Source organism: Antechinus flavipes, chromosome 1 (assembly GCF_016432865.1).
Source record: "Antechinus flavipes isolate AdamAnt ecotype Samford, QLD, Australia chromosome 1, AdamAnt_v2, whole genome shotgun sequence".
In the NCBI taxonomy this organism is placed as follows: domain Eukaryota; kingdom Metazoa; phylum Chordata; class Mammalia; order Dasyuromorphia; family Dasyuridae; genus Antechinus; species Antechinus flavipes.
In genome coordinates, this window is record NC_067398.1 from 112,794,070 (window position 1) to 112,820,544 (window position 26,475).

Here is a 26,475-nt window from a genome sequence, read left to right on the forward strand (position 1 = left end):
AGTACTCTCTGGCCCTAAGAGCTTCAAGGGAGGTGTGAATTCGGATATCTCATACTAAACCCTGAAATCTCCCAAGCATGTGAACTCCAATGAGTAAAGGTGTAAACACAAGCATTGTATCAATTAGTTCTACTTAGTTCCTTGTTTCAGGTTCTGGCCCAAAACATCTCCTTGTAAGATCAGATCAGTGATACTGAACCATGCTAAATTAGATAATTATTGTCTCTATCAACTCTGACTTAACAGTTTGTAAATATTCCAACATCTCCCCCTTTCTTTTGTTTTAGAACATAACATGGTCATGACCTCCCTGACTTCTCAAAGAGGTGAGAACCCCCCCAAAAAAGGTGATCACACCTTCCCTGATTGCTCAAAAAAGGAGTGAAAACACCATAAAAAGAAGGTGGTCACGCCCTCCCTAACATCTCAGGAAGGGAGATGAAAACACCAAAGGAGATAGGAAGTCAAATCAGATTAGCGGGTTTCTGAAGGAGCTCACTTGAAACAGGTACACATAAATCCATCAATATGGGAGGCATTACACATAATTTACATAAGCACATAGCAATATAACACAGGTTAGTGGTAATGTAACAAATAATATGAATCAACCTGAGAATTTACACATGTCCATAAGCCCTAGAAATAGTCCAAAAGGAATCCATTGTCTATTAGTTCATGTGCCAGGAATCCAATGGTTCCTGTAAGCTCTGAAGTACTGCAATAGTCTCATCAACAATTTTTCATCTCAAAGAATCCAATGATTCTTGCTGGTTTTTTCAAGAACTAAAACAGTTTCATCTTGTGTTAGGAAATCTAATGATTCCTAAAGATTTTTTAAAGTTCTTTTAACAGTCTCATTGTCAGCCATGTTCTTTCAGTGTCAGATGTTTCTTAAATCTTCTCCTTTGTTTTGAGGTTTTTCTCTTTTTCGGTTTCTCTCTGATGGACAAGGTGAATGTGGCTCATTGTCAGCCATCTGATTCCTTCTCCACTTGTGGAAATACAAGCAAACCCTCTTCCCCAAGCAGTTAACCTATCTGGTCCCTTCCATTCACTACTTTCTGGGATTTCTCCTCATCATCTGGTAATTACATTGGAGCTGTTTGCACTGGATACTGCCTTGTTGGGTTAAAAAAATCTATATTCTCCCCAACTATAATCCTGATTGCTTTTCTGTTGGTTGATGACATCAGAGTCCTGAATTTCTAAAGTCTCTCTGGGTGTAACCTCAGCTGCTATCATGCCCCAAATCTTTTGATTGATACCTTGGGCCTAGGCCCTGCCTCTCATTTCTCTGGGTCAATCTACATTATGAGGCCCAGTGAAAGCCTCGGTTACATTTTGGACATGGGGTTTTGAGTTTTATTCTCTCACCCTGTCTTCTCATTCTATCTCTGTATCTACAATGAGCTCTCAAATGTCCAACTTTTCCACACTGAAAACATCGAGTTTCTCTAGAAGTCCTTTGCCAAGAGGGACCCTGTCTTTCCATATTCATCATAGTTGGGGTATAATAAGCATTTGTGCCCACTGTGGCACAGCACCTTATGATCTCCTCTAGAGGAGCATCTTTGTCTAGTCCCCATATAATTCTTTTGCAAACCTCATTGACATTTTCCTTAGCCAGATGTCTGGTCATTATTTCTGTGGCAACATTATCTCCAATGGTTCTTATTACAGCTGTTTGCAAACGTCCCACAAAATCAGCAAAAGGTTCATTGGGACTTTGCTCTATAAAAGCTTTATTTCCATCTTTCTGTCCAGGGAGAGAACTCCAAGCTTTTATTGCAGCCTTAGAAATTTGCTCATACACGATATGGGATAATAAATCTGTTCTTAATTCTCTGCATACCGACCTTCACCAGCTAGTTAGTCAAAAGCGATTTGTCCAATAGCTCCCGTTTGACTATTGTGTTGGGCTTGAATCCTACATAATTCATGAAACTCCGAAAGCCACAACAAATTTTGTCCCAATTCTAAGCATTTCCTCGCCATGGATTTCCAATCATTTGGAGTTAAGATTTCATAAGACAAATTATCTAGTAACATCTTAACATAAGAGGATGTAGCCCCATAAAGAGTGCAACCCTTTTTCAAATCTTTAATTTTTTCCAAATTAAAAGGAGCATATTTTCTGTCTTTTTGACCTGAAGAGTCAAGCTTTTCAATCACAGGATATGCATTTATAAAATCAGATATATCTTCTCCTTCACTTTTTGCCTTAATTAATGCTTTTTCTAATCTTGTCATATTCTGCTTTACAGGAGAAGATGACTGTGTTTCTGCCTCTTTTCCTCCCCCTTTTTCCTCCACCCATGAAGGGTTAATTGAGAGGGGAGGGTCATGAGATGCAGAATGATCTAATTCCTCCTGCTGTGAAGTATCACACTCAGAATTGTAATTAACTCCATTCTTTTCTCCTAGTTTAGTTGGCACTTCTCCTTCCTGCTGTTTCTTCTTTTTCTTCATTCTAACACTTAAATAATTTCTTATAATCAATTGTATTAAATTGTATTAAGTATGTCTTTGGAAATTGAGTTGTCCATTTTTATTATAGAATTGACAAAGATCCTCTCCTACTAATTCCCATTCATCTAGATCCATTTCTTTTTCCAGAGAGAAACAAGGACATATGTACTTAACAGTTTCTAAAAGCTCAGTGATCTGCTGCAAAATTATAATCAAACCTTGGCTTTCCATAACTTTGACAATGCTCTCTAAACATTTTCCTTGAACAGAAACATCTGTCCCATCTTAGCTGAAATTTTACTTTAACTCTTTTAACAAAATTTCTTTGTTGTACTCACCCTAATTTCTGGGTTGAAGAGTCTTTTCCACTGGAATCAGGATCAGAGGCTTTTCCACTGAAATCAGTCCCACATTCAGGGTGCCAAAATGCTGGTGTTTTTCTTTTCTTTAAAATATAAATAATGGTTCTCTCTGGGAGAAGGTTTCTCAGGGAGGTTTTCTGCCTTAGTTTCAGTTGAAAGTAATAATCACCCAAAATGCAGCCAGCTGGTAAAAATGCAAATGTTTATTTTCTCCTTCCAAAATAGCCCTGTTAGTTGAGGCCTATCTCTCTCTTTTCCAGTGGATATGGACATGTGTAAATTCTCAGGTTGATTCATATTATTTGTTACATTACTACTAACCTGTGTTATATTGCTATGTGCTTATGTAAATTATGTGTAATGCCTCCCATATTGATGGATTTATGTATATCATGTATATCTGTTTCAAGTTCTGGCCCATACTGACGGATTTATGTGTACCTGTTACAAGTAAGCCCCTTCAGAAACCCGCTAATCTGATTTGACTTCCTATTTCCTTTGGTGTTTTCATCTCCCTTCCTGAGATGTCAGGGAGGGCATGACCACCTTCTTTTTATGGTGTTTTCACTCCTTTTTGAGCAATCAGGGAAGGTGTGATCACCTTTTTGGGGGGAGTTCTCACCTTCTTGAGAAGTCAGGGAGGTCATGACCACATTATGTTCTAAAACAAAAGAAAGTGGGAGATGTTGGAATCTTTACAAACTGCTAACTCATTAGAGTTGATAGATTATTGATCTGATCTTACAAGGAGATGTTTTGGGCCAGAACCTGAAACAAGGTACTAAGTAGAACTAATTGATACAATGCTTGTGTTCACGCCTTTACTCATTGGAGTTCACACATTTGGGAGATTTCAGAGTTTAGTATGAGATATCCGAATTCACACCTCCCTTGAAGCTCTTAGGGCCAGAGAGTATGCTGGGAGATATTCCATAATCCCACTCTCTCATATATAAGAAACAGACATAGGCTCCTGAAGAGAGAGTTCAGCTGAATTAGACTGAGGGGGGAGCGTCAAGTGAGTTCAGTCAGAAGCCCTCTCTCTGAAGAGAGTTACTTCGGGTTAGAGAGAGTTACTTCAGAATATTGACTGGGGTTGGAGAGGAGCACTCTGGGAGGAAGCCCATAAGCCCTCTCTCCGAGGCAAGAGAGAGATTCATTCCCTTTTCCACTTGGCTGGCTGGAGGCTGAAGAAAGCAGAGGCAGAAGCAAAGGACAATCTGCAAGAGCTCTTGGAACCAAGCAGAGAGATAGGCCTCAACTAACCGGGCTATTTTGGAAGGAGAAAATAAATGTTTGCATTTTTACCAGCTGGCTGCATTTTGGGTGATTATTACTTTCAACTGAAACTAAGGCTGCCTCCAGAAAACCTTCCCAAGAAACCTGCTCACTCCCAGAGAGAACGATGTTATATTTTAAAGAACAAGAACACCACAAGGTGGTAGCAGAAAGGAGAGAATATTGGAGACTTTTGTGGTCAGAAGCAAAACATTTTTGAGGAAAAAAAGGAGAGAGACAGCAAAGAATAAACAGAAAAAACAATAACAGGATAAAGGGAAATATTCAGTAATCATAACTGAATATGAAAGGGATAAAATCACCCCACAATGGAAGCAAATAATATTGTAGATTAAAAGCCAGAATCCTAAAATGTGTTATTTATAAGAAACACTCAAAGCAGACAGACACATAGAATAAAAATAAGGGGCTAGAGCAGAATCATGCTTAAGATATATATTTTAAAGCAGATGTAGTAATCACAATCTCAAAGCAAAACCAAAAATCTAATTAAAAGAGATACGGTAGGAAACTATCTCGCTAAATAGTATGGTGAACAATGTAATATCAGTACTGAACAAGTATTCACCAAATAGCATCCAAGTTTTTAAAGAAGTAAAATAAGGTATAGGAAGAAATACTAAAATTATACTAGTGGGTAATCTCTTTCTCTTCTCAGAACTAGATAAGTCTAACCAAAAAATAAACATGAAATTAAGGAGATACATATAACCTTAGAACATTATAGAAGTTTAGAAATTTTTTTAAAAAGCTTTTAGAAAAAAGTTAAATATGATTGACTTCTGGAGAAGACTAAATGAAAATAGAAAGGAAAATATCTTTTTCTCAGTGGTACATGGGACCCATACAAAAATTGACCATGTATTAGGACATTAAAAACCTCACAAGCAAATGCAGAAAGGCAAAAATGTTAAATATGTCCTTTTCATATAATATTGCAATAAAAATTACATTTAATAAAAGGTCATGAATAGACTAAAAATGAATTGAACACTAAATAATATAATTCTAAAGAATAAATGTTTAAAATTGTTTTTACATATGCTTAGAAAAAATAGAGTATTTTTTTAAAGTATCCTATATGATAGGATACCTTTTCCAGTAAACATGAGAAAAGTGCAGTAATGCTTTCTCTTTATCTCCCTACTATTATTTTATATAGTTCTGGAAATGTTAGAAATAGCAACAAGAAAAGAGAAGTAAAATTATTCTTATTTGCTGATGATATATTTAGAAAATTCTATAGAATTTCCAGAAATGCTAATTGAGACAATGGCTTTAGCAGAGTTGCAGGTTATAAAACAAATCCCCCAAAATCAACAGCAGTTTTGTATAATAATTATAATCCAAGAAGCAAAAATAGAAAGGGAAATTCTATTCCAAATAGCTACAAAATACGTAACCTATCTGGAGATTTACCTACTAAATCCCATAAAAAATTTTTTTTTAGAAATTCAGTTACCAAGTATGATCTTTAATATTAAGGTTGTGTGAACATTCAGAATGTAGTGTAATAGAGTATAAAGTATTGGTCAAAGCCCAATTTCTACTAGATTGCTTTTTAGAGAGTTAATATGTTTTTAAAATTTAGGGTACAAGTATTTAGGTTGGATTGGAGGGAAGAAAAGGGCTACCAAAAAAAAAAAAGAAGAAGAAGAAGAGATAGTCAAGTGAGAAGAGCTTATCAGCAATCCAAGTGGAAGGTGATGAAGAAGCAGTAAGATGAGCAGTAGAAGTGGAGAAGAACAAATAAGAGATGTGGGGTATGGCAATGAATGTTCCCTTTGTGGGGACAGAGTATGCTCACCTAGTGTTCTTGGTTCTCCAGTGATGCTGTCACATAAAGACATTACAACTTGTGCTTTATCTTCTCTTTAAAATAACAAAATTGGTTTATAGCATTCAGTATTATTTTCTAAATAAATCTGGATTGTGGTACCATCAAAAATTTAGGATTATAGAAATGATTTCAGTACTTATCTTAAGTTGTTAAGCCTATTCTATGCCAAATGTTGGAGTATTTTACCTCATTTTATCAGAGCATGAGTGGGATGTCAGTGTAATGATCTCTCTAGGCCTTTGAAGAAATAAGAAAACAAATAAGACTCTTTTAACTCAAAAAAGAGAAAACATTAAAAAGTATTTTAATGGAGGGGGGGTTAGGATTAGGGTTAGGGTTTTCACTCTTTTTTCTCTTTTAACTTTCCAGATTTGAATCTCTATTTACTGAACTGGAAGAAAAACAGACAGAGCTAGGTATTGCCAGCTATGGGGTTTCTGTCACTACAATGGAAGAAGTCTTCCTTAGGTAAATAAAGATAAATAACAAAACTCTATAATTTGTTATTTTTAATAAATATGATATTAGAAGTAAAGAGGAGCTAGTGTGCAAATTCACAAGTGGATTCAGAGCAGAAGCATTCTTTTAGATGATGAATTTTTCATGGTATATCACAAAAATAATGGACATATTTAATGAATATCTACTATGTACAAGATGGAAGGAAAATAGGAATGAGGATTGAAACTGCAATTTTATTGGTAAAGAAAATTCCTAGATGAGTTATCTCTCTTTTCCAAAGCAGATTGGCACTTTATCTGAACTATAGTTTTAAAGAGTTGCTTAAAGCACTTCGAGATTTCTCACATAACTATTTTATCAGAAGCAAAACTTGAACTCAGGTCTTCCTGACTTCAAGACCTCTCTATGTACTATTTCTGATTTTCAAAGATAAATTAGAAGTTTACTTTAGCAAACATTTGTTAAGTAACTTCTCTATATATTATACATCAAAAAATAAAACAATATGTACTCCTTGTCCACAGAAATATATAAAAAATAAACCCCTTATAATATTAGAAATAGAAATCCCTAAACAAAATAGAATGTAATAGGTATTTAAGAGATACATTAACAAAATGATGTTGGGTTTTAGAGGAAGGAAGAAAAATCTCTAGATGGGATGAGGGGCTATTGGAGAAATTAGAGAAGCTCCAAAGTAGTTCATACTTTGAGGAAGGATGAGATATCTATATTGAGCCTCCTTCTTAAAAGGAGACTTTGTAACTCATATCTTCACTCTAGTCATAGGTAATGATGAGGTATCAATACCAAGGATGGCTCTGTCTTGCAGGATATGAAAGAAAGTAGTATGAAACAAGCCTGGATGGGTAGGTTGAAGCCATATTGTGGATGGCCTTGACCACCAAATTAAATAATTTAGACTTTAGTAGATAGTGGGAAGTTATTTAAAGTTTTTTAAACAGAAAAATGACTAAATTGTTCATTGAGAAAATTAATGTGTGGAATTTCATGTCGATTGAAAGGGAAGAGAGAAATTAATTGACTTAATCACTTAAATGACTTATAATAAACTAAGCAAAAAGAAATGAGATCCTGCAATATTAAGGTGATGATAGTAGGAAAGCAAAGAAGGATGTAGCCATGAAAGAATCTATTGAGAGAGAATTGAATACCTTTGTGGTTGATTACATGTGTAGCTAATTCATGAGTTTGCAAGTATTTTGAAGCCTCTTTGTCTGAGCAAGATAATGGACTAAATGCTGAGAACACAAAGAAAAAGATAAAAACTTCTCCCCTTAAAAAAAAAAAAAAACACAGTCTCTGACTACAAGGAGCTCACATTTCAATGGGGGAGATAATTTGTAAACAACTATGTGTGTATAAGTTATAAATAAAATAGGAAATAATTTAAGAAAACAGACAGCAGGAATGTAGAGACCCAGGAAGGAGTCTCCTGCAAAAGGTAGATTATAGTCTGAGTCTTGAAGAAAGCCTCACTTAAAAACAAGACGGGAAAGCATTCAGCTATAAAGGACAGTTAGTGAAAATACAGTTTTTGAAGAGGAAGTTCAGCATGAGGACAGGCAGAAAGACAGCTGTTGCTGGATCACAATATACAAGAAAGGCAGTGAAGTAAAAGAACATTGGAAAGGTAGTAAAGGAGCAGGTGGCTTTAAAAGCTAAATAGAGACGCACTCTATTTGATCTTGGAGGCAATAAGGAACAACCATTCCCTTATAATAAAGAAGTGGGGGATGGAACCTCCCAGCCAGAGATTACTGATTGCCAGTCTCGCCTAGTTCCCAGGCCTTCAGAAATCCCTGGCCACTGCCTCGCACAGTTCTTTACCAGTCTTACCCCAATCAGAGTCTTCAGAGCGATGGTTCTCCCGCCCAACAGAGCACCCGAAGACACAGCTGCTCACAAGCTGAGATCTTTATTCCACCCGTTCACATCCTGCCCTCTCCTGCACTCTTACTGATCTGCTGACTCTTGTCCAACTCCTAGTGAACTCCCTTGAACTCCACTTATTTCCTGGTCCCCACTGTTTATATGGGGTCTATGAGGTCACACGCACAGCCAATTAAAGAAGGAGACACCACCTGTTGATGATGCCATCTTAATACAAACAGAGCTTCTGCTCACGGGGCAGTCCGTGCTGGTCACAGAAACCACATGGGGATCTCAGGTTTCAAGGCCTCTGTACTTCCTGATGGCACTGTGCGAGTTCCCTCTCCGGACCCTTAGAGGGGGAGGACCTGACGGGGTTAGACCTACGCTTGAGAAAAGCCACTTTGGGCAGCAGGACAGATTGGAGTTAGTAGAAACTTGAGGCAAGGAAATTCACAAGACCTATGTAGTGTGGAGTAGCAGTGTGGGATGAGAGCACTGAGGTTGTGGCAGGACCAAAGAGAGAAGGCAACATGAGAGTAGGTGGGGATGGAGATGACAAGACTTGGCCACAAATTGAGTATATGGAATGAATGCAAAAGAGGGATGGGAAGGTAAGACTCAGGTGATGAGTCTGGGTGTCTGACAGACATCAGCACCTTCCTCAGTAAGAGGTGTGGGAGAGAGGAGTGTTTATAGGAGAATGATGATGAGTTCTGTATTAGATATGTTGAGTTTTAAGATGCCTGCATGAACTACACACCTGTCAGATTGGCTAAGATGACAGGAAAAAATAATGATGAATGTTGGAGGGGATGCGGGAAAACGGGGACACTGATGCATTGTTGGTGGAGTTGCAAACGAATCCAGCCATTCTGGAGAGCAATCTGGAATTATGCCCAAAAAGTTATCAAACTGTGCATACCCTTTGATCCAGCAGTGTTTCTATTGGGCTTATACCCCAAAGAGATACTAAAAAAGGGAAAGGGACCTGTATGTGCCAAAATGTTTGTAGCAGCCCTGTTTGTAGTGGCTAGAAACTGGAAAATGAAAGGATGCCCATCAATTGGAGAATGGCTGGGTAACTTGTGGTATATGAATGTTATGGAATATTATTGCTCTGTAAGGAATGACCAGCAGGATGAATACAGAGAGGCTTGGAGAGACCTACATGGACTGATGCTAAGTGAGATGAGCAGAACCAGGAGATCATTATACACTTCGACAACGATATTGTATGAGGATGTATTCTGATGGAAGTGGATTTCTCTGACAAAGAGACTTAACTGAGTTTCATTGGATAAATGATGGACAGAAACAGCTACACCCAAAGAAGGAATACTGGGAAATGAATGTGAACTATTTGCATTTTTGATTTTCTTCCCGAGTTATTTTTACCTTCTGAATCCAATTCTCCCTGTGCAGCGGGAGAACTGTTCGGTTCTGCAAATAAGTATTGTATCTAGGATATACTGCAACATATTTAACATATATAGGACTGCTTGCCATCTTGGGGAGGGGGGAAGAAGGAGGGAGGGGAAAAAATGAAACATAAGTGATTGCAAGGGATAATGTTGTGTAAAAATTATCCTGGCATGGATTCTGTCAATACAAAGTTATTATTAAATAAAATTAAATTAAAAAAAAAAGATGCCTGCATGACATTGAATTCAAGATATCTATGTAATCTGGGTATTGGTGATAGAAAAGAGCAGAGAAGATATGAACTACAAAATCTCCTTTTAAGAAAAAGGTTCAACGTAGATATCTTATCCTTCCTAAAAGTGTGACCTACTTTGGAACTTCTCTGACTTCTCCAATAGCTCCTCATCCCATCTAGAGATTTTTCTTCCTTCCTTTAAATCCCAATATCATTTTATTAATGTGTCTTTTAAAAGAGAAAAGGAGACTGGAAATAGAGATCTGGGAATTATCAGATGATAAATGAACCAACTAAATTCAATTGATTCAACATATAGTTAATCCCATAAAACTTGATGAGATCACCAAATGGAATAGTATAAAAGGAAAAAATGAAAGGCCATGACAGAGTCTTGTGGCATCCCTAAGTATGATCTGGATAAAGGGCCAAGAAAGACTGAGAAGATGTGGTTACAGGATTAGGAGAGATGCAGAAGAGAGCCCTGCCATGAAAACTGGAGAGGAATGAGTATCTAGGGAAAAAAAAGGATTTGCAGTGTCAGAGATTTCAGATAAAGTGCCAAAAGGATGAAGGTTGAGAAAAGGCTATTTGATTTGTCAATTTTTTTAAAATGGTATCTTTGGGGAGAGCATTTTCATTTGAATGAAGAGTTTGGAAGCCAAAATGCAAAGGTTTTAGAATTTGAGTGAAAGGAGAGAAAGTAGAGACACTGTTTAGTAGAGAACTTTTTCAGGGATTTTAAACACAAAAGAGAGGAACAAAAGGTATCAAATTTGGTGTTACATGTCATTCTGAGATTTTAAATCCAAGCAGCAGGGAGGGTAATGGTGCCTTTATTGGAATATAAAAGTTGGAACAATGAGCTAATTTTGGAATGGTGATGATTTTGCTTTTGGATAAGTTGCATTATCTATATCTGCAAAACCACAGATAGCAAAAACCATAAGAACAGGTTAGTTAAGTTATCCAAGCTTCTTATAGAATGAAGAGTACTGGACTCTGGAAACATGCTTCTAAGAGGTGGATGGAGACAATGGAATCAAAGAGTGATTAAAAGGCAAAAAAAAAAAAAAAAAAAAGAAAGAAAGACAGTGTCAGAAAATAGTTGTGCCCCAGGCATCAACATACTAAAGAAAACTTTGGATTTAGCTATGGAGATCAATGGTAACTTCTGATTAAAAACTAATATTTACACATCAGTTTTAAGCTAATTAGCTCTAGGGTTTATGAAGTACTTTTAAAATGTATTATCTCATTTGATCTTTACAACTGCAACAGGTTGTAAGAAATGTATTTTGTAAATCTTAAAGTACCATATAAATGTTCTTATGATGTCAGTTGTGTCTGACTCTTTAGAACCCCATTTATGGGATTTTCTTGGCAAAGATACTAGAATATTTGACCTTTCTTTCTCCGTGGTCCCCATTTTATAGTTTAGGAAACCGAAGCAGAGATTTGCCCAGGCGAGACTTACATGAACTGATGCTAAGTGAAATGAGCAGAACCAGGAGATAATTATATATCTCAACAATGATACTGTTTGAGGATGTATTCTGATGGAAGTGGATCTCTTTGATAAAGAGAGCTAATTCAGTTTCAATTGATCAAAGATGGACAGAAGCAGCTACACCCAAAGAAAGAACACTGGGAAATGAATATAAACTGCTTGCATTTTTGTTTTTCTTCCCGGGTTATTTATACCTTCTGAATTCAATTCTCTCTGTGCAACAAGAAAACTATTCGGTTCTGCACACATATTGTATCTAGGATATACTGTAACCTATTCAACATGTAAAGGACTGCTTGCCATCTGGGGGAGGGGGTGGAGGGAAGGAGGGGAAAAATCGGAACAGAAGTGAATGCAAGGGATAATGCTGTAAAATTACCCTGGCATGGGTTCTATCAATAAAAAGTTATTTAAAAAAAAAGAGAGAGAGAGAGAGAGACTTGCCCAGGATCACACAGCTAATAAATGTCTGAAGCAAGATTTTAACTCAGCTTTTCCTGACACCAGACATGATATTCTGTCCCCTGGCCTACTTAGCTGCTACAAATCATTATAATAAAGTATGGGATGAAGCAACGATTGTAAACTACTCTTTCCAGAAGATTTGTTATGAACACTGCTCCAGGAAGCAATTTCAGTGCTCTTTGAATTTTCCTTCCCAGACAACCTTTCCAGAGTGACTATTCCTCTAAACTTTTACCAAGTGACCACTAGTAGACAGCCTAATCTCACTTAGTAAAACTGAAAGAATTTGTCAAAAGAGAGAGTTGGGAAGCTTTCATTGAAGGAATTCTCGAAATGTTTTTAGTTTAATACAGACTTGCAAATCTATCAGCAATTCCATAAATTAGTAATATAGTTCCTGACTTTAAGATATATACAAATATTTATGTACATGGAATACAACTGGATTATAATTCCACATATCTGAAAAAGTTTTGTTGGGCTTAGTTGGCATGATAGTTGACTGCTAGTTCCAAATCAAACAAACAAACAAAAAAAGAAAATGGGAGGATCAGTATCTGAATACCCTTTTATATGTCAAAAAAAAAAAAAAAAAAAAACAGCTCTTCCTCCTAACTTCACCCTCTGTACCATCATTGCTACCGATTCTTCCAAATCTCATAAGAAAGGAAAGGGAGAGTAATACCTTCTCTGGTATTAGCATTTTAACAGCTATTTTTATGCTTTCTCTAAGAATAAGAGTCAAAACCTGTACCTTTTGAATTACAAAGTCTGTGCCAAATTTGAAGGTGTTATGGGGATACTGCCTCTTTTAGCAAACACATCAGTTTCACTGTTCATGATAGAAAACTTCTTTCTTCATGAAGTCATATGGTTCATTACTGTCCTCTTTTCCAAGAGAAGGTGTTCCTTAAAGCACATAGTAAAGCTTAGCATTATATAAATGTGACCTATTTTAAGTGAATGGAGAAAAAGATGTATAAAAAGAGAAATCAGATATGCAAACAAAAGAATGATTGTTGGAATAGGGTTCTATTGAATCAAAGAGTGTAATAGCTTGGCTGACTTTTTGATCAGTGTTTAGATTCAAATAGCATGGGAAATTTCTACACAAAAGAGACTTAGCTGTGAGCTTCACTGATATCAAAAGTGTATAATAATAGGTAAGACACTGACCCCTTCTGCAAGCCAGTCCACTCCTTTTATATTTTCACTGGGGCAAGAAGGAAGGTGTTGAGAAAGTTTTGCTATCTTAATTATTTTGGAAATCAAGTCTTCATTCTAAAGATCACCCCTCTATGAGAATGCTGTCAATTCCTCTCTTTTGATAGTTGTTGTATTTTGGTGATTCTTATTTTCTAAATTTCTAATGTTTTAGCTGCAAGTAAATTAAATGCTTTGCCCTTTTTTGATTTAGGGTCAGTAAATTGGTGGATTCTAGCACTAATCTCCACACAATCCAGCTCCCAACACTGAAATACAAGAAAAATACAGAAGATAGTGAAAATCTTGATGACTCAAGTGAATTAGAACTGAACATTCTATCTCAAAAGAAATTTTATGTGAAATTAAATACCGGGGTGAGCAGCCTTATTTAGTATTATTAATCTGACAGGGTGTGGTTAAAATACATGCTAGAGGAATATTTTGGTTTGATTATTTGGATCCAAAGATTTGAAATAGCAGCTAGGGAAAATCTATCTAGGATTGGGTTGCTAATAATTATTTATGTAGGTGGCAGCCAGATTGCTTAATGAATTAGAGCATTGAGACTGGAATCTGAAGGACCTGAATTCAAATCAGAATCAAATTAGAAACTTATTAGATGTGTGACCCTAAGCGACTCACTTAACCTCTGTTTGCTTTAAATTCCTCAGTTGTAAATTGGGAACCCTGCAGAAAGAAATGGCAAATCACTCCAGTATCTTTCCCAAGAAAATCCCATAAATGGACTTGCAAAGAATTGGACATAACAAAAGAACTTAATAACATTTATATTGTCCTTTAAAGTTAACAAAATACAATTCCCACAAGAGCAAGTATCATTTATCTCCATGTAGCAGACGAAGAAATTGAGGTGCAGGATTACATGTTCTGCTCAAGACCCATAGCTGGGAAGTGTTTGATCCAGGATTTTAGACACAGGTCCCTAAAATCTGAAGTTCAGACTTCTGGGGTGTTTTGCACAACAAAAATGGTAGATGAGGAAAGGTTCTAGGTCCTGGCAGATAGCAGCAGAATTAATAACCATTAAAACAGTAAGAGAATAATCATAATATTTTATTGTACACTAAATAAGATGTTATTCAATTTGAAAACAAACACTGATCTCTTACAAATTTTGTTTTAATGTCATCAGATTAGTTTGACTTTTTAGATAGTTGAAACTGAAGTTCTTATGAATTCTATTTATAGGTTAATCAGAGAAATCATCTTAAAATTTTTTTTGAATTTTAAAAATTTAGTCAAAATAGCCTTATTAATATCCTGTGAGGGGGAAAACCTGCTTAGCTTCCATGTCATTGAATCATGTCACATTCTGGCCCCCTGTTTACTTCTCAATTGTAGTACTATGCATTTCAATTAAACTTATACTTTCACTCTTCCCTAAAAACAACCTCACCTCTGTCACCCAAAATGATTTCCTCTCCTTTTTCACCAAGTTTTAATCATTTTTCAAACCTTACATTTTCCATGAAAACTTCCCTGACCTTTTCCTTCCTCTGAATTCTGAGCACAAAAAAATTGCCAGTTATTTGATACTTTATTATATATTGCACTATGATCTAAAATCACAGATTCTCAGAATTGGAAGGGACCTTAGAGGCAATGTATTTAAATGAGTAACTCACTTAAGATCTCTTAACAAATAATCACTTAATCTTCAATGAAGATTTCTACTAAAAAACCGTCTTTTGTATTGTCTTATAATTGTATCATAGTAATATTTAATTCATATTGTGTCTATTTTTAATGTGCATCAATTTGATCTTCCCAAATAGATTGTAAACTCCCTGAGGGCATAAATAATAACAACTTACACTTACCTAGTCCTTTAAGGCATTTTCTTCAATATTAACATCTTGTGAAGTAACAGATTCAATGACTTGCTCATGATCATTCAAAAAGTATTAAGATCAGGATTCAAAAACTAGTCAGAGATTAGATTCAATTCAACATTTACATAATTAATTTATTATATTCATAGCCCTATACCAAACAAATAGGAACATAAAGAGAAAAGAAAACTCCTGCCATTGAGGGTCTTCCCTTCTCCTTAAAAGACACAATGTATACACAAGTTACATTTGTTAAGTGCCTGATTTTACAAACTTTGTGCTAAACTCTGGGGGTTCAGTTACAGTTTGCTGGATTACAATGTATGTTTGGATGTGTGTGTGTATATGTGTGAATATATACATACATATATATTGTATGTGAAAATGATTAAATATAAGATATGAGAAGATCATTAACAATGGGATGGATTAGTCAAGGATTCATCAAAGAGGAAGGGAAGAAGTAGGGAATAAGCATTTATGTAGCATCCGCTATGTGCCAGACACTGTACTAATTACTATTTATAAATATCACTTCATTTGAAACACAACAACCCTGTAAGGAAGATGCTTTTATTATTCCTGTTTTACAGTTGAAGAAACTGAGGCACTCCTACAACTTTTAAGTATCTGCAGATAGATTTGAATTTAGGTATTCCTGTATCCAGGCTCAGCATACTATCTACTATATGCCAAAAACTACCTCCTTTGAGTTCAAGTAGTACTTGAAGATAAAGGCTTCTAAAATTTTGCCTAACTAAAAGAGGCAGTGCATTTCAGATACAAGGAATAATTTGAATAACTTCACACAGAAGCTAATAATCCAGATTTATAAGGAGTATAAAGTTTGGGAGAAATAATGTGAAATAGGGTTGGAGGAATAGATTGGAGCCAGTTTGTAAAGAACCCTAAATGTTAGGCTTAAGAGTATTACATTTTGTCCTAGATGCAATAGGAAATAATTGAAAGTTTCTGAGAAGTTAATTGATCCAGCCAGATTCACTCAAAAAGTTTGGTGGATGTGTGTGGCAGATGGATTAGAAAGAGTATCTGCCTGACATAAGGAGACCCATTAGGAGATTGTTACAATAGTCTGGACAAGAAAGAATATTCTAAAAGCAAGAGATAGTATGGATCTGGGATCTGGGAATTCATTATTTACAAGGGAAGAGGTAGAGGAGAGAAAGAATCCAGAAAGATTGATTCCAAGTCCTAAGTGAATGGAGAGATGCTGGTGCCCTCAGCGGGAAGGTTTGGAAGAGAAATGCATTTAGTAGGAACATAATGTCTTCCATTTTGGACATATCAAGTTTGAGATATTGGTGGAACACCAAATGTCCTTTGGGCAATTGTCTGTTTAGGACTACAATTCTGATGAGGCTTAGTATTTTATATGTGGTAGTACCCCAATAAAAATTAATAAATGATTATTACAAGTATATCATGCATTATATATTTTAATCCTAAAAGTTGTTATTTTATAGAAACAAATGAAATTATTTTAATATGTATTCTGTAGGCTACTGTTCAGAGACATGTACTTAATGTGTTCTCTTTCTTCCACCAAATTACATTACAAATTACTTTAAAGATTTATAAGTTTAACTCTGAAAACATTGTTATACTCTGTCTTTCCTATTTTTATTATAGTTTTATCTTCACTGCCAGCAGTTCTTTGCCATGTTGGTGAAAAAGATTATCTATAATTGGCGTGAGTGGAAGATAGCAGCAGCACAGATTCTCTTGCCTCTGATTTGTACTGTTTTAGCTCTTTCAGTCATCAACAATTTTAAAACTTCAGATTCTCCTTCTCTAAAATTGTCCTTAAATATATATGGTAAGACAATTGTGCCTTACAACTTCTCTGGAACTTCTCTGGATCCAAAACTCAAAAATATCTTTCTTCAAACTTTGAATAATGATGGACATACACCCATTCCAGTGAGAGGTAAGAATCATATAGAAAGGTATTGTTGGATTATGAAACTTTGTCAATAGGCCTTTTACAAGTAAACAGATCATCCTTGTGTGTTATCTTATTCTAATAAAGTCACATGGAATAACTTACCTTACATATATCTTCCTTTGGGTCAGAATTTAATCACTGGTACAATGGAGACCTATCTTGTCCACATATTCTGAGGAAATCAGAGGGAGAGACCCCTTGAGGAGAAAAAGTTCTATTAACTATTTATCTATAGATGGGAAAGGATTTGGCTAATTACCATAAACTGATTAGGTTGTTATAGAGCCATGACAGTTGATTTTTCTGTGACTGATAATCAGTCTTTGAGAGTTAAATTCTGAGAGTCCCTTGTGTCTCTACTCTCAAGAAATGATGCCCTGGAAAGTGTTTGATCTTTCCCTTTTACTCACCATTCATCTAAACGAACCTTACGACTTTCAGACCTTCAGTTTTTTCATGCAATGTTACATCACTTAATAAGATTCAGTGAGTATAAATGACTAACATATTTTTATAAGGTGGCTCACATTTCTTTCCAACTTTAACTCATCTTATTTTCCATTGTATATTCTTGAAGACTTAAGGAATCCTGAATACTATGCAGACTGAGCTCCTCAAGAATAGAAGATTCTGTATAAGCATCTTAGCTTAGGATACTTTATACTGTCAGCAAACAAGACTAATCATAGTTTTTCAAATACACCATACATATTTTCACCTGACCTTTAGCCTGAAATATCATGTCATATACACTCTTCATGTTGAAAGGCTACTATTCTTATAGCCTCTGCTAAAATTCCATGAAGTTTTCCCTTCTATCTAGAAATGATCTCTCTGTTCTCCTAACAACATAGTATTATTTTTCAACCATCTAAGGCAGTCATATTTATTTGAGTATACGTCTTATCTATGCATAACTAGAATGTAAACTATGTGTTACAGAAGGACAGAGACCATTGTTTGACAAATCTTACACACCTCGGCATCCAGTATAAAGCTCTACACATCTTAAGCACTCAAAAGTGTTTTTTAATTAACAAATTTTTTTAAATTGACAGAAAATATAAATACAAAATCAAATTTCAACAAATCAAAAGAAATATTTCCTTTCTTTGCTATTTTTTTCTCTTGAATGAAATATCAATATAAAAGATGATAATTTAATTTGGTTGGAACTTTGAATATGTGAAGAGGTATGATATAAAATAAAAATGGGCATATGGGTTGAAGCCAAGTCATAGAAAACACTAAACTCCAGGATAAGGGAGTTGTAAATTGTAATTTGTACTCATTAAACAGTTTTGAGTAGGGAAGTAATGTGTTTAGACTTTTAGAAAGATTATTTTGACAGAAATAGATAGATTAGAATGAATTCCTACTGACCACATAATGACTTAGAAAAGTAGAAATTTACATTGTACTGTATTTTTATTGATTTTGTTCAACTTTTCCCAATTACATTTTAATCCAATTTGAGTCATACTCAGAAGTTTTACAGGCCCTGAGACTGAGAGTTTAATATCTTTGCATTAAAGCAAAGAAAAATTTGGAAACAGAAAGATTAACTAAGAGGCTATTGGAATAATGGAGATAAAATGTGATAGGAACCTAAGCTAGAATGTGAATGAAGAGAAGGGAAAAAGAGAATTTATGAGAATTTATGTTAATTTGTGAGAAAAAGAATTAATAGGACTTAACAACTGTTGAGATATAGGTAATGAAGATCAAGGAAAACTTGAAAGTTAAACTTGATAACTGGAACTTACTTTGGACTTGTCCAGTTTGCAATGCCAATGTGGTAGTATCAAATAATCACTTGTGTGAGACTGGAGTTTTGTAGTGACTTAGAATCTAGGTATACTGATTCATGAATCATTTGCATAGTGCTGATAGTTGAATCCATAAGAACAGATTAAATCACCAAAGGGTCTACTTAAGGGTATGATAAAGAAGCCTAGGATAGTTGAAAGAATGCTGAACTTAGAGACAGGGAGATCTGGATTTGATTCTTAATTACTGTTTGACTTTGAGTAAAACACAACCTGTTTGATCCTCATTCCCTCATATGCTGAATGAAGAGTTTGGACTAACTAGACTAAGGTCTTTTGAAGCTCCAAGAACTATGAAAAGAGAACAAGAAGGAATAGACAGATGGGTAGGAAAACCAGAAAAAGCAAGGTCACAGATACCAAGAGAGGAGAAATTATTCAATATTATCCAAAATTGTCCACATTATTCAAGTTTCAGTTGTAGAGAGGTCAAAGAGATTGAAGGCTGAAAAAAAAAAGCTATTAGAATTAGCAGTTAACATCTGATTCTGGGGGTGGAGTCAAGATGACAGAGTAAAGCTGGGAGCTGCTTAAGCTTTCCTAGTTCCCCTCGAAAACCACATGAATAGTGCCTCTCCTGGATCTATTTTTCAGGTTGCCTATTTTTTCAATGAAGTATTTTACATTTTCTTCCATTTTTTCATTCTTTATAGTTTGTTTGACTGATCCTTGATGTCTCAAAGAGTCATTAGCTTCCATTTGCCTGGTTCTAGTTTTTAATGTGTGATTTTCTTCATTTAGCTTAGGGTTCTTCAGTTAGAGAGAGGAGAGGCTTCTGAACAGTGTCTGACAATGAAGCCATTCTCCTGCTCAAGATTGATTGGAAGAACTTCAAGAAAGGTAGTCTCACTGGGGTGAAAGGGATGTTCAGCCCAGCACAGACAGAGTCTGGGAAAGCCAGTGAGGGGATATTAAATACAGTAGATCAGCAACTGAGACCCTCAGTACTGGCTCAGTAGCAGATCAGCCCATTGGGCAGCCTCCAGTCTTAATGCAGAAGGCTAATTACCAGCCCAGGAAACCAGGCTGTTGCCTGGAGAGAGCAAAGAGGGCTACCCCTGTTGTGAGCAAGACATCAAACACAAGAGGCCCCTGTGTCCAAAGCCAAGGCTCAGAGCTGCACAAGAAGCTTGGAACATCAACCCCTGCACCCCAGGAGCAAAGCTTGACTATAATAGTCACAAAATGAGAGGTTGGGGAAAGAAAACAAGCAAGAAACAAAAGAATCTTAACTGTAGAAAGCTACTATAGTGATAGAGAAGACCAAAATACCAACTGAGAAGAGGACAAAATGCTTACATGGGAAATATGAATTGGTCTCAAATCCAAAGAGGCTTCTTGGGAAGGTTCATAAAAGATTTTAAAAGGCAAATAAGAAACGTAGAAGAAAAATTAGAGGAAAAAAGAGAGGAATGAAAGAAAGAGTCAATAACTTGGAAAGGAAAACAATTCCTTAAAAATAAAATTGGCTAAATGCAATGCAAAAAATGGAACAACAACAAAAATCCACTGAAGAAAACACCCTGAAAAGTAGACTTATTCAAATGGAAAAAGAAATATAAAAGCTAACTAAAGAAAATCACACATCAAAAACTAGAACCAGGCAGATGGAAGCTAATGAATCTTTGAGACATCAAAGATCAATCAAACAAACTAAAAAGAATGAAAAAATGGAAGAAAATGTAAAATTCTTCATTGAAAAATAGCCAACTTGAAAAATAGATCCAGGAGAGGCACTTTAAAAATTGTTGGTCTATCTGAAGACCATAGTCAAAAATAAAGAGCCTGGATAGCATTCTTCAAGAGTTGAAGAAAAACTGCCCTGATATACTAGAACCAGAGGGCAAAATAGTTATTGAAATAATCCATCAATCTGGAAGTGGACCTCTTTGATAAAGAGAGCCTTAATTGATCAAAGATGGACAGAAGCAGCTACACCCAGAGAAAGAACACTGGAAATGAATATAAACTGCTTGCATTTATGTTTTTCCTCCCGGGTTATTTATACCTTCTGAATTCAATTCTCCCTGTGCAACAAGAAAACTGTTCAGTTCTGCACACATATATTGTATCTAGGATATACTGCAACCCATTCAACATGTAAAGGACTCTTGCCATCTGGGGGAAGGGGTAGAGGGAGGGAGGGGAAAAATCGGAACAGAAATGAATGCAAGGGATAATGCTGTAAAAAAATTACCCTGGCATGCGTTCTATCAATAAAAAATTATTAAAAAAGAAAAAAAAAAGAAATAATCCATCAATCACGTCCAAAAAGAGATCCCACAAGGAAAACCTTAAGAAACATTGTTGCTAAACTCTAGAATTAACAATTTTTTTTTATTTAATAATAACTTTGTATTGACAGAATCCATGCAGGATAATTTTTACACAGCATTATCCCTTGCAATCACTTATGTTTCGTTTTTTCCCCTCCCTCACTCCTCCCCCCCCCCAAGATGGCAAGCAGTCCTATATATGTTAAATATGTAGCAGTATATCCTAGATACAATACATATTTGCAGAACCGAACAGTTCTCCCACTGCACAGGGAGAGTTGAATTCAGAAGGTAAAAATAACTCGGGAAGAAAATCAAAAATCAAATAGTTCACATTCATTTCCCAGTATTCCTTCTTTGGGTGTAGCTGTTTCTGTCCATCATTTATCCAATGAAACTCAGTTAAGTCTCTTTGTCAGAGAAATCCACTTCCATCAGAATACATCCTCATACAATATCGTTGTCGAAGTGTATAATGATCTCCTGGTTCTGCTCATCTCACTTAGCATCAGTCCATGTAGGTCTCTCCAAGCCTCTCTGTATTCATCCTGCTGGTCATTCCTTACAGAGCAATAATATTCCATAACATTCATATACCACAATTTACCCAGCCATTCTCCAATTGATGGGCATCCATAGAATTAACAATTAAGAAATAATTGCTAATGTTTGAAAAAGGTCAAAAGCCATATTTTCTAACCTTTTTTCTTCTAAACATAACAAAAAACAAACACTTCCATATGAAATATATAACAAGAATAAAAGATTGTTTCATTTACACTATGAATATTACATATAGCTTATTTTTCCTTTTAAGTATTAAATTCAACATGAAACTTTCAAAGCTGCTTTCATCTGTTTCCTTCTGGCATTCAATCTGATATCTAAGATATATAGAGAATGAATCCAAATATATATAAGAACAAGAGCAATACAAACAGGCAGTTCTCAAAAAAAAGAAAAGCAAGTTGCTAACAAACATAAGAAAAAATGATATAAGTCACTAAAAACAAGAGAAGTACAAATTAAAACAACTTTGAGCTTTCATTCCACACACATTAACTCTTACTTAGTATCCTGGGATATATTAGACCAAAACAGTTTTACTTTGCCAATTGTCTTGTCATCTTGGGTATAAACTCCATATTGGCAAGTTTTTTGCTCTTTCCAATCCAAGAGTCATTTTTCTTGACAGAAAAGACAAAAATGAAGCAGCTTCCCTTCTCTCTTGCTAGTTTTTATTCCGTTCACCCCAAAGGGTTTTCATTTTTCTTTGATCTGCTACCTTCCCACAGTACTGATTAAGGAAGTGAAAGCTTAAAAAAATCTTAACCTTAGCTTCTCCTGGGCTTTTTTAACATTATTTTCCTATTGAAGCAAATCATGCTTTTGTATTTGTGCTCTGTTATTTCTCCTACCTTGTATTTTCTGTAGATATCTTTTCTTAATCTAAATTGGTTGATGAATTATGTTCCATCATCAGTCTCTTTAGATAATTCCAATTTTTTCCAATCAAAATTATTTTTCTTTATCTCTTTAGAATTTCATTTCTGAGATTTTCCCACCCTTCTATTTCCATAGAACTCCTACCTAACCCTCCTCTGAATACTTTGAAATCTCTTCTTCTAAAATCTAGGGTAACATACCAGACTATGCTTGATTTTCCTTTTCATCATAAAATCTAGGAAGGAATAGGTCATTTCCCTTGAGGTTACCATGATTTCCATCACAAATGCCAGTTTTTCCTTGATAGTAAGAACTAATTCCAGAATAGAATTCCGTTTTGTTGATTATTTCACCTTTTAAAGAGAGGAAATTATCATTAAGGTACATCAACAAATTAGCCACTATTATTTTGGCAGAGAGAGACATCTCCATCTGAACTCTGGCTAATTGAAGTTTCTCATCACTACTATATAGAACCCACAGTGCCAGAATTGTGATGTGACCCCAACTCATTTATTTATTTTTCTGATCAGGTAGTCTGTTACATAATCTGATTACAAAATCATTTGTTTCTGCCTTCGTATGTCTTCCCCTGTGTGTTTTCTACTGTGCGGGGAATGGTTTACTGATGAAAACATATGATTAGATGCTTTATAGTTGTCCTTGACATCATGGCATGATAGTGGCATGTCCTGTGAGATCTGGGAAGTTTTTCACAGCAAGAAGGAACAAGATGAGATATGTGCTGGGGAGACTAGAAATCCTGTGAGGGGGTGAAACATGTGCCCCACATTGAAGCTACAGTTCACCCAGGCCACAAGAAACCAGCATTGTAGGGCCACTTTAGCAACAATCTCAAACATAATGTTTTTCGATTGCTCAGGTGATGGATTACTTTGTTTCCAGTTCCAATAGGGTAAATGTATATTGACCAAATGTATGATTTTGTTTTCTCTTCCTAGACAACCTGGACGATGAACTGCTTTCTAAGGCAAAAGAGAATGAAAACTTTGATAATTATTACCTTATAGCATTTTCCTTCAAACAGTTTGGAAATCACACATTAATCACTGCTTTCTTCAACAATCAGGCATTCCATACTCCCTCCATAGTAGTATCAGTTATAGACAATATTCTATTCAAGTTGCTTTCTGGCCCACAAGCTTCCATTACTGCCTTCAATCATCCTCAACCTCGAAGTGAATTGCAAATTAAAAATGAAGAGTTTTTTGGGTATGTGTAAACTTTTCTTTTCCTGGGATTGAGTTTTTCAAACTTGCCACATTTTACCATATGCAGCTATTTTTAAAAATTCTCTTTACCTATTATGTTCTGGAATATGGCTACTACTAGAATATGGCACAGCCCTCTACCTATTCTGTGTCTTTGCAGGGATAAAACAGGATTTGACATTGCTACCCACCTACTCTATGGAATGGGTTCATTGGCCAGTACATTTTCAGTCATGGCAGTTGGTGAAAGAGTCATAAAGGCAAAGCACATGCAGTTTGTCAGTGGGGTCTATGCTTTTAATTTCTGGCTGTCTTCCCTATTGTGGGATCTCATTATCTTCTTCATTCCCTGTTTGCTGATGCTGGTGAGTAGTGAGTATTATGTTTTGGGGTAGATTCTCCTGTATATCATAAGTTTTTCTTTTGTCCAATAATATCTAGAACTTCATTCAACAGTTCAGTTTCTGAAGCTAATATATTTTAGGTTCTCTTTCTTTTTTTTAACCTTTCCTCAATAATAGGAAGTTTACTTCCTTAGAGGTCCCAGATACAGAAGAGTTCTTATCTAGGACTAGATCAGCATATATTTATTTCCTCCTTATTGCCCCAAGATTTAGGGAAATTATTTATTTTGCTATTCTGGGTTAATTTATTTTTTACTTTGATTTTTTACTTTTTCTCTTTTTTCCTAAAAACTGTCTCTGTGCTTCAGGGGGTGTTCAGAATCTTTGATGTAGAAGTTTTCATTGAGGACAACCACCCTGCAGATGTATTGCTAATGTTAATGCTTTACGGCTGGTCTGTCATTCCCCTCATGTACCTAATGAGCTTCTTCTTCGTGAAAAGTGTCACTGCCTTCATAAAACTCTTCATGTTCAACTACATCTCAGGAATTATCACTTTAATCATCTTTGAAACCTTAGAAATAAAGGGTGAGGGCATCAGCATTTACTTCCTTCTTATAAACACATACTTAGTCCTTACTCAGAGGTAATAAATGAGCAAGTAAGGAATAATCAGAACTGATAGTTCTGTAAGGGAATATCACTGAACAAGCAAGTCCCTTAATGTCAAGTCAAGTCGAACTTCATACTGAAATCACATTCCCTAGGCACATCATCTTTGGAAACATTTTGAGATTCATATTTGGAGATTGTGTAGGCTGTTCTCTGTTAGAATTTTATCATGCAGATGTGATGAGGTAATTTATGAAAAACTAGAATTATACTTAATATAGCATAAGAGCTGGAAATAATTCCCAATTTTAAAGCCAAGGTTAGGAAGAATTCCATTTCACCTGCAAGTTGTTTACATATTGGTAAAAGATCCAAATGTATGTCATAAGTTTGCTATAGTGTCAACCTGCAAAAATAATATTGTTGCCCTAAAAAAAGAACTGGGAAGGAAACAGGGTCATTCAAGGAGAATGCATGACTTTGAGATTTCCTAAGCCTATTAATGGATAGATGTGTGTTAGGGAAATATGTTTGAATCAATCAATGAATTTGTATTGAGTATCCATTATCTCTGAGGGTCTGAAGGAAAGAAAAGTATAAGAATAATGCCCCTGAAGTCTAAGATCTCAATCTATATAAACATATTAGACATTCATGTAGTGAGTGGCAAGAGGGGAAGGAGAGTCTTGATTAGGATAATAAATGAGCAAATAAGGAATAATAATCAGTTCTGTAAGGGAACATCACTGAGCAAGTAAGTCCCTTAATGTCAAGCCTGTGCCTCACAAAGGTCAGACTACAGGACTAAACCAGACCAGCTAATGTTGTTTTAGAACCCAGGTTGTTATGGTAAATTTATCAACTTCTTCATATTGAAATCATACACTCAATGAAATTACATGGGACAAATGGGCTACCTCAAAAACTGAAATCAGTAATAAGATTTTATCTACAATAAAAAGGGGTCTTTATTTTATCGATGAGGAAATTAAAGCCAAAGAAAGTGCCTTGTCCAAGATCACATAAGTAATAAAAATCAAAGGCAGTAATAAAGATCAACTGGCATTCCATTTTCTCTACAATCTTATCAGTATAGTCTATAATTTTATCAATTTGGGTTGGAGGACTTTCATTGATTAAGAGTTCCCCTGATCAACCTCCTACACATGAAAAAATAACTGACAAATATATGTTAAATGAATATTATAGGTATTATAGAAGTTCAGATAACAGTAATCTCTTAAATGGAATTTCATGGGCATGAGTTTTGAGCTAGGTATTAAGATTAATTAAAATAAATTAATTAAAGATTAATCAAATATCTAATATATTTTATATAGGTATGTGTTATGTTAAAAACTGTGGAAGATAATGAAAGAAAATATTCCAAACCTATCCTCAGGTCTTCATGAAGTTTGTTTCTATTTAGGATTATTAAATGGAACAATTAGTCCTAACTAGATGTAAGGTTGAATGGCGTTTGTACAGATAAAATTATCAAGGAAGGTGTTCCAGGCAGAAGGAACAGAATGTGCATTAAATACATGAGTACAATTTAAAATAAAGTAGATTATTTTAGCTGGAGTTGAGGCTAGAAGGGGTGGTTAACAGAAGATAGAAGATAGAAATATAAAATTAGGGTGATACTGTGAAGGGCCTTACTCCAAGGGAGTAAGCTTTAGGAAGATGAATATTGTAGTAGAGCAAAGGACTGAAACAGGGAAATCAGCCTACTTTAGTAATCCAGG

The 26,475-nt window shown here is 35.4% G+C and overlaps 1 protein-coding gene across 1 annotated transcript in view; it reads left to right on the top strand.

Moving 5' to 3' along the window:
* LOC127544326 (phospholipid-transporting ATPase ABCA3-like) overlaps window positions 1–26,475 on the top strand; it is a 225,225-nt gene that overhangs the window by 137,218 nt on the left and 61,532 nt on the right. Inside the window, exons 16-21 of the mRNA XM_051970919.1 lie at window positions 6,343–6,441; window positions 13,381–13,543; window positions 16,673–16,970; window positions 23,502–23,772; window positions 23,932–24,136; window positions 24,484–24,703. Coding sequence (XP_051826879.1) covers window positions 6,343–6,441; window positions 13,381–13,543; window positions 16,673–16,970; window positions 23,502–23,772; window positions 23,932–24,136; window positions 24,484–24,703 — 1,256 coding nt within the window. The remainder of the gene's footprint in view (window positions 1–6,342; window positions 6,442–13,380; window positions 13,544–16,672; window positions 16,971–23,501; window positions 23,773–23,931; window positions 24,137–24,483; window positions 24,704–26,475) is intronic.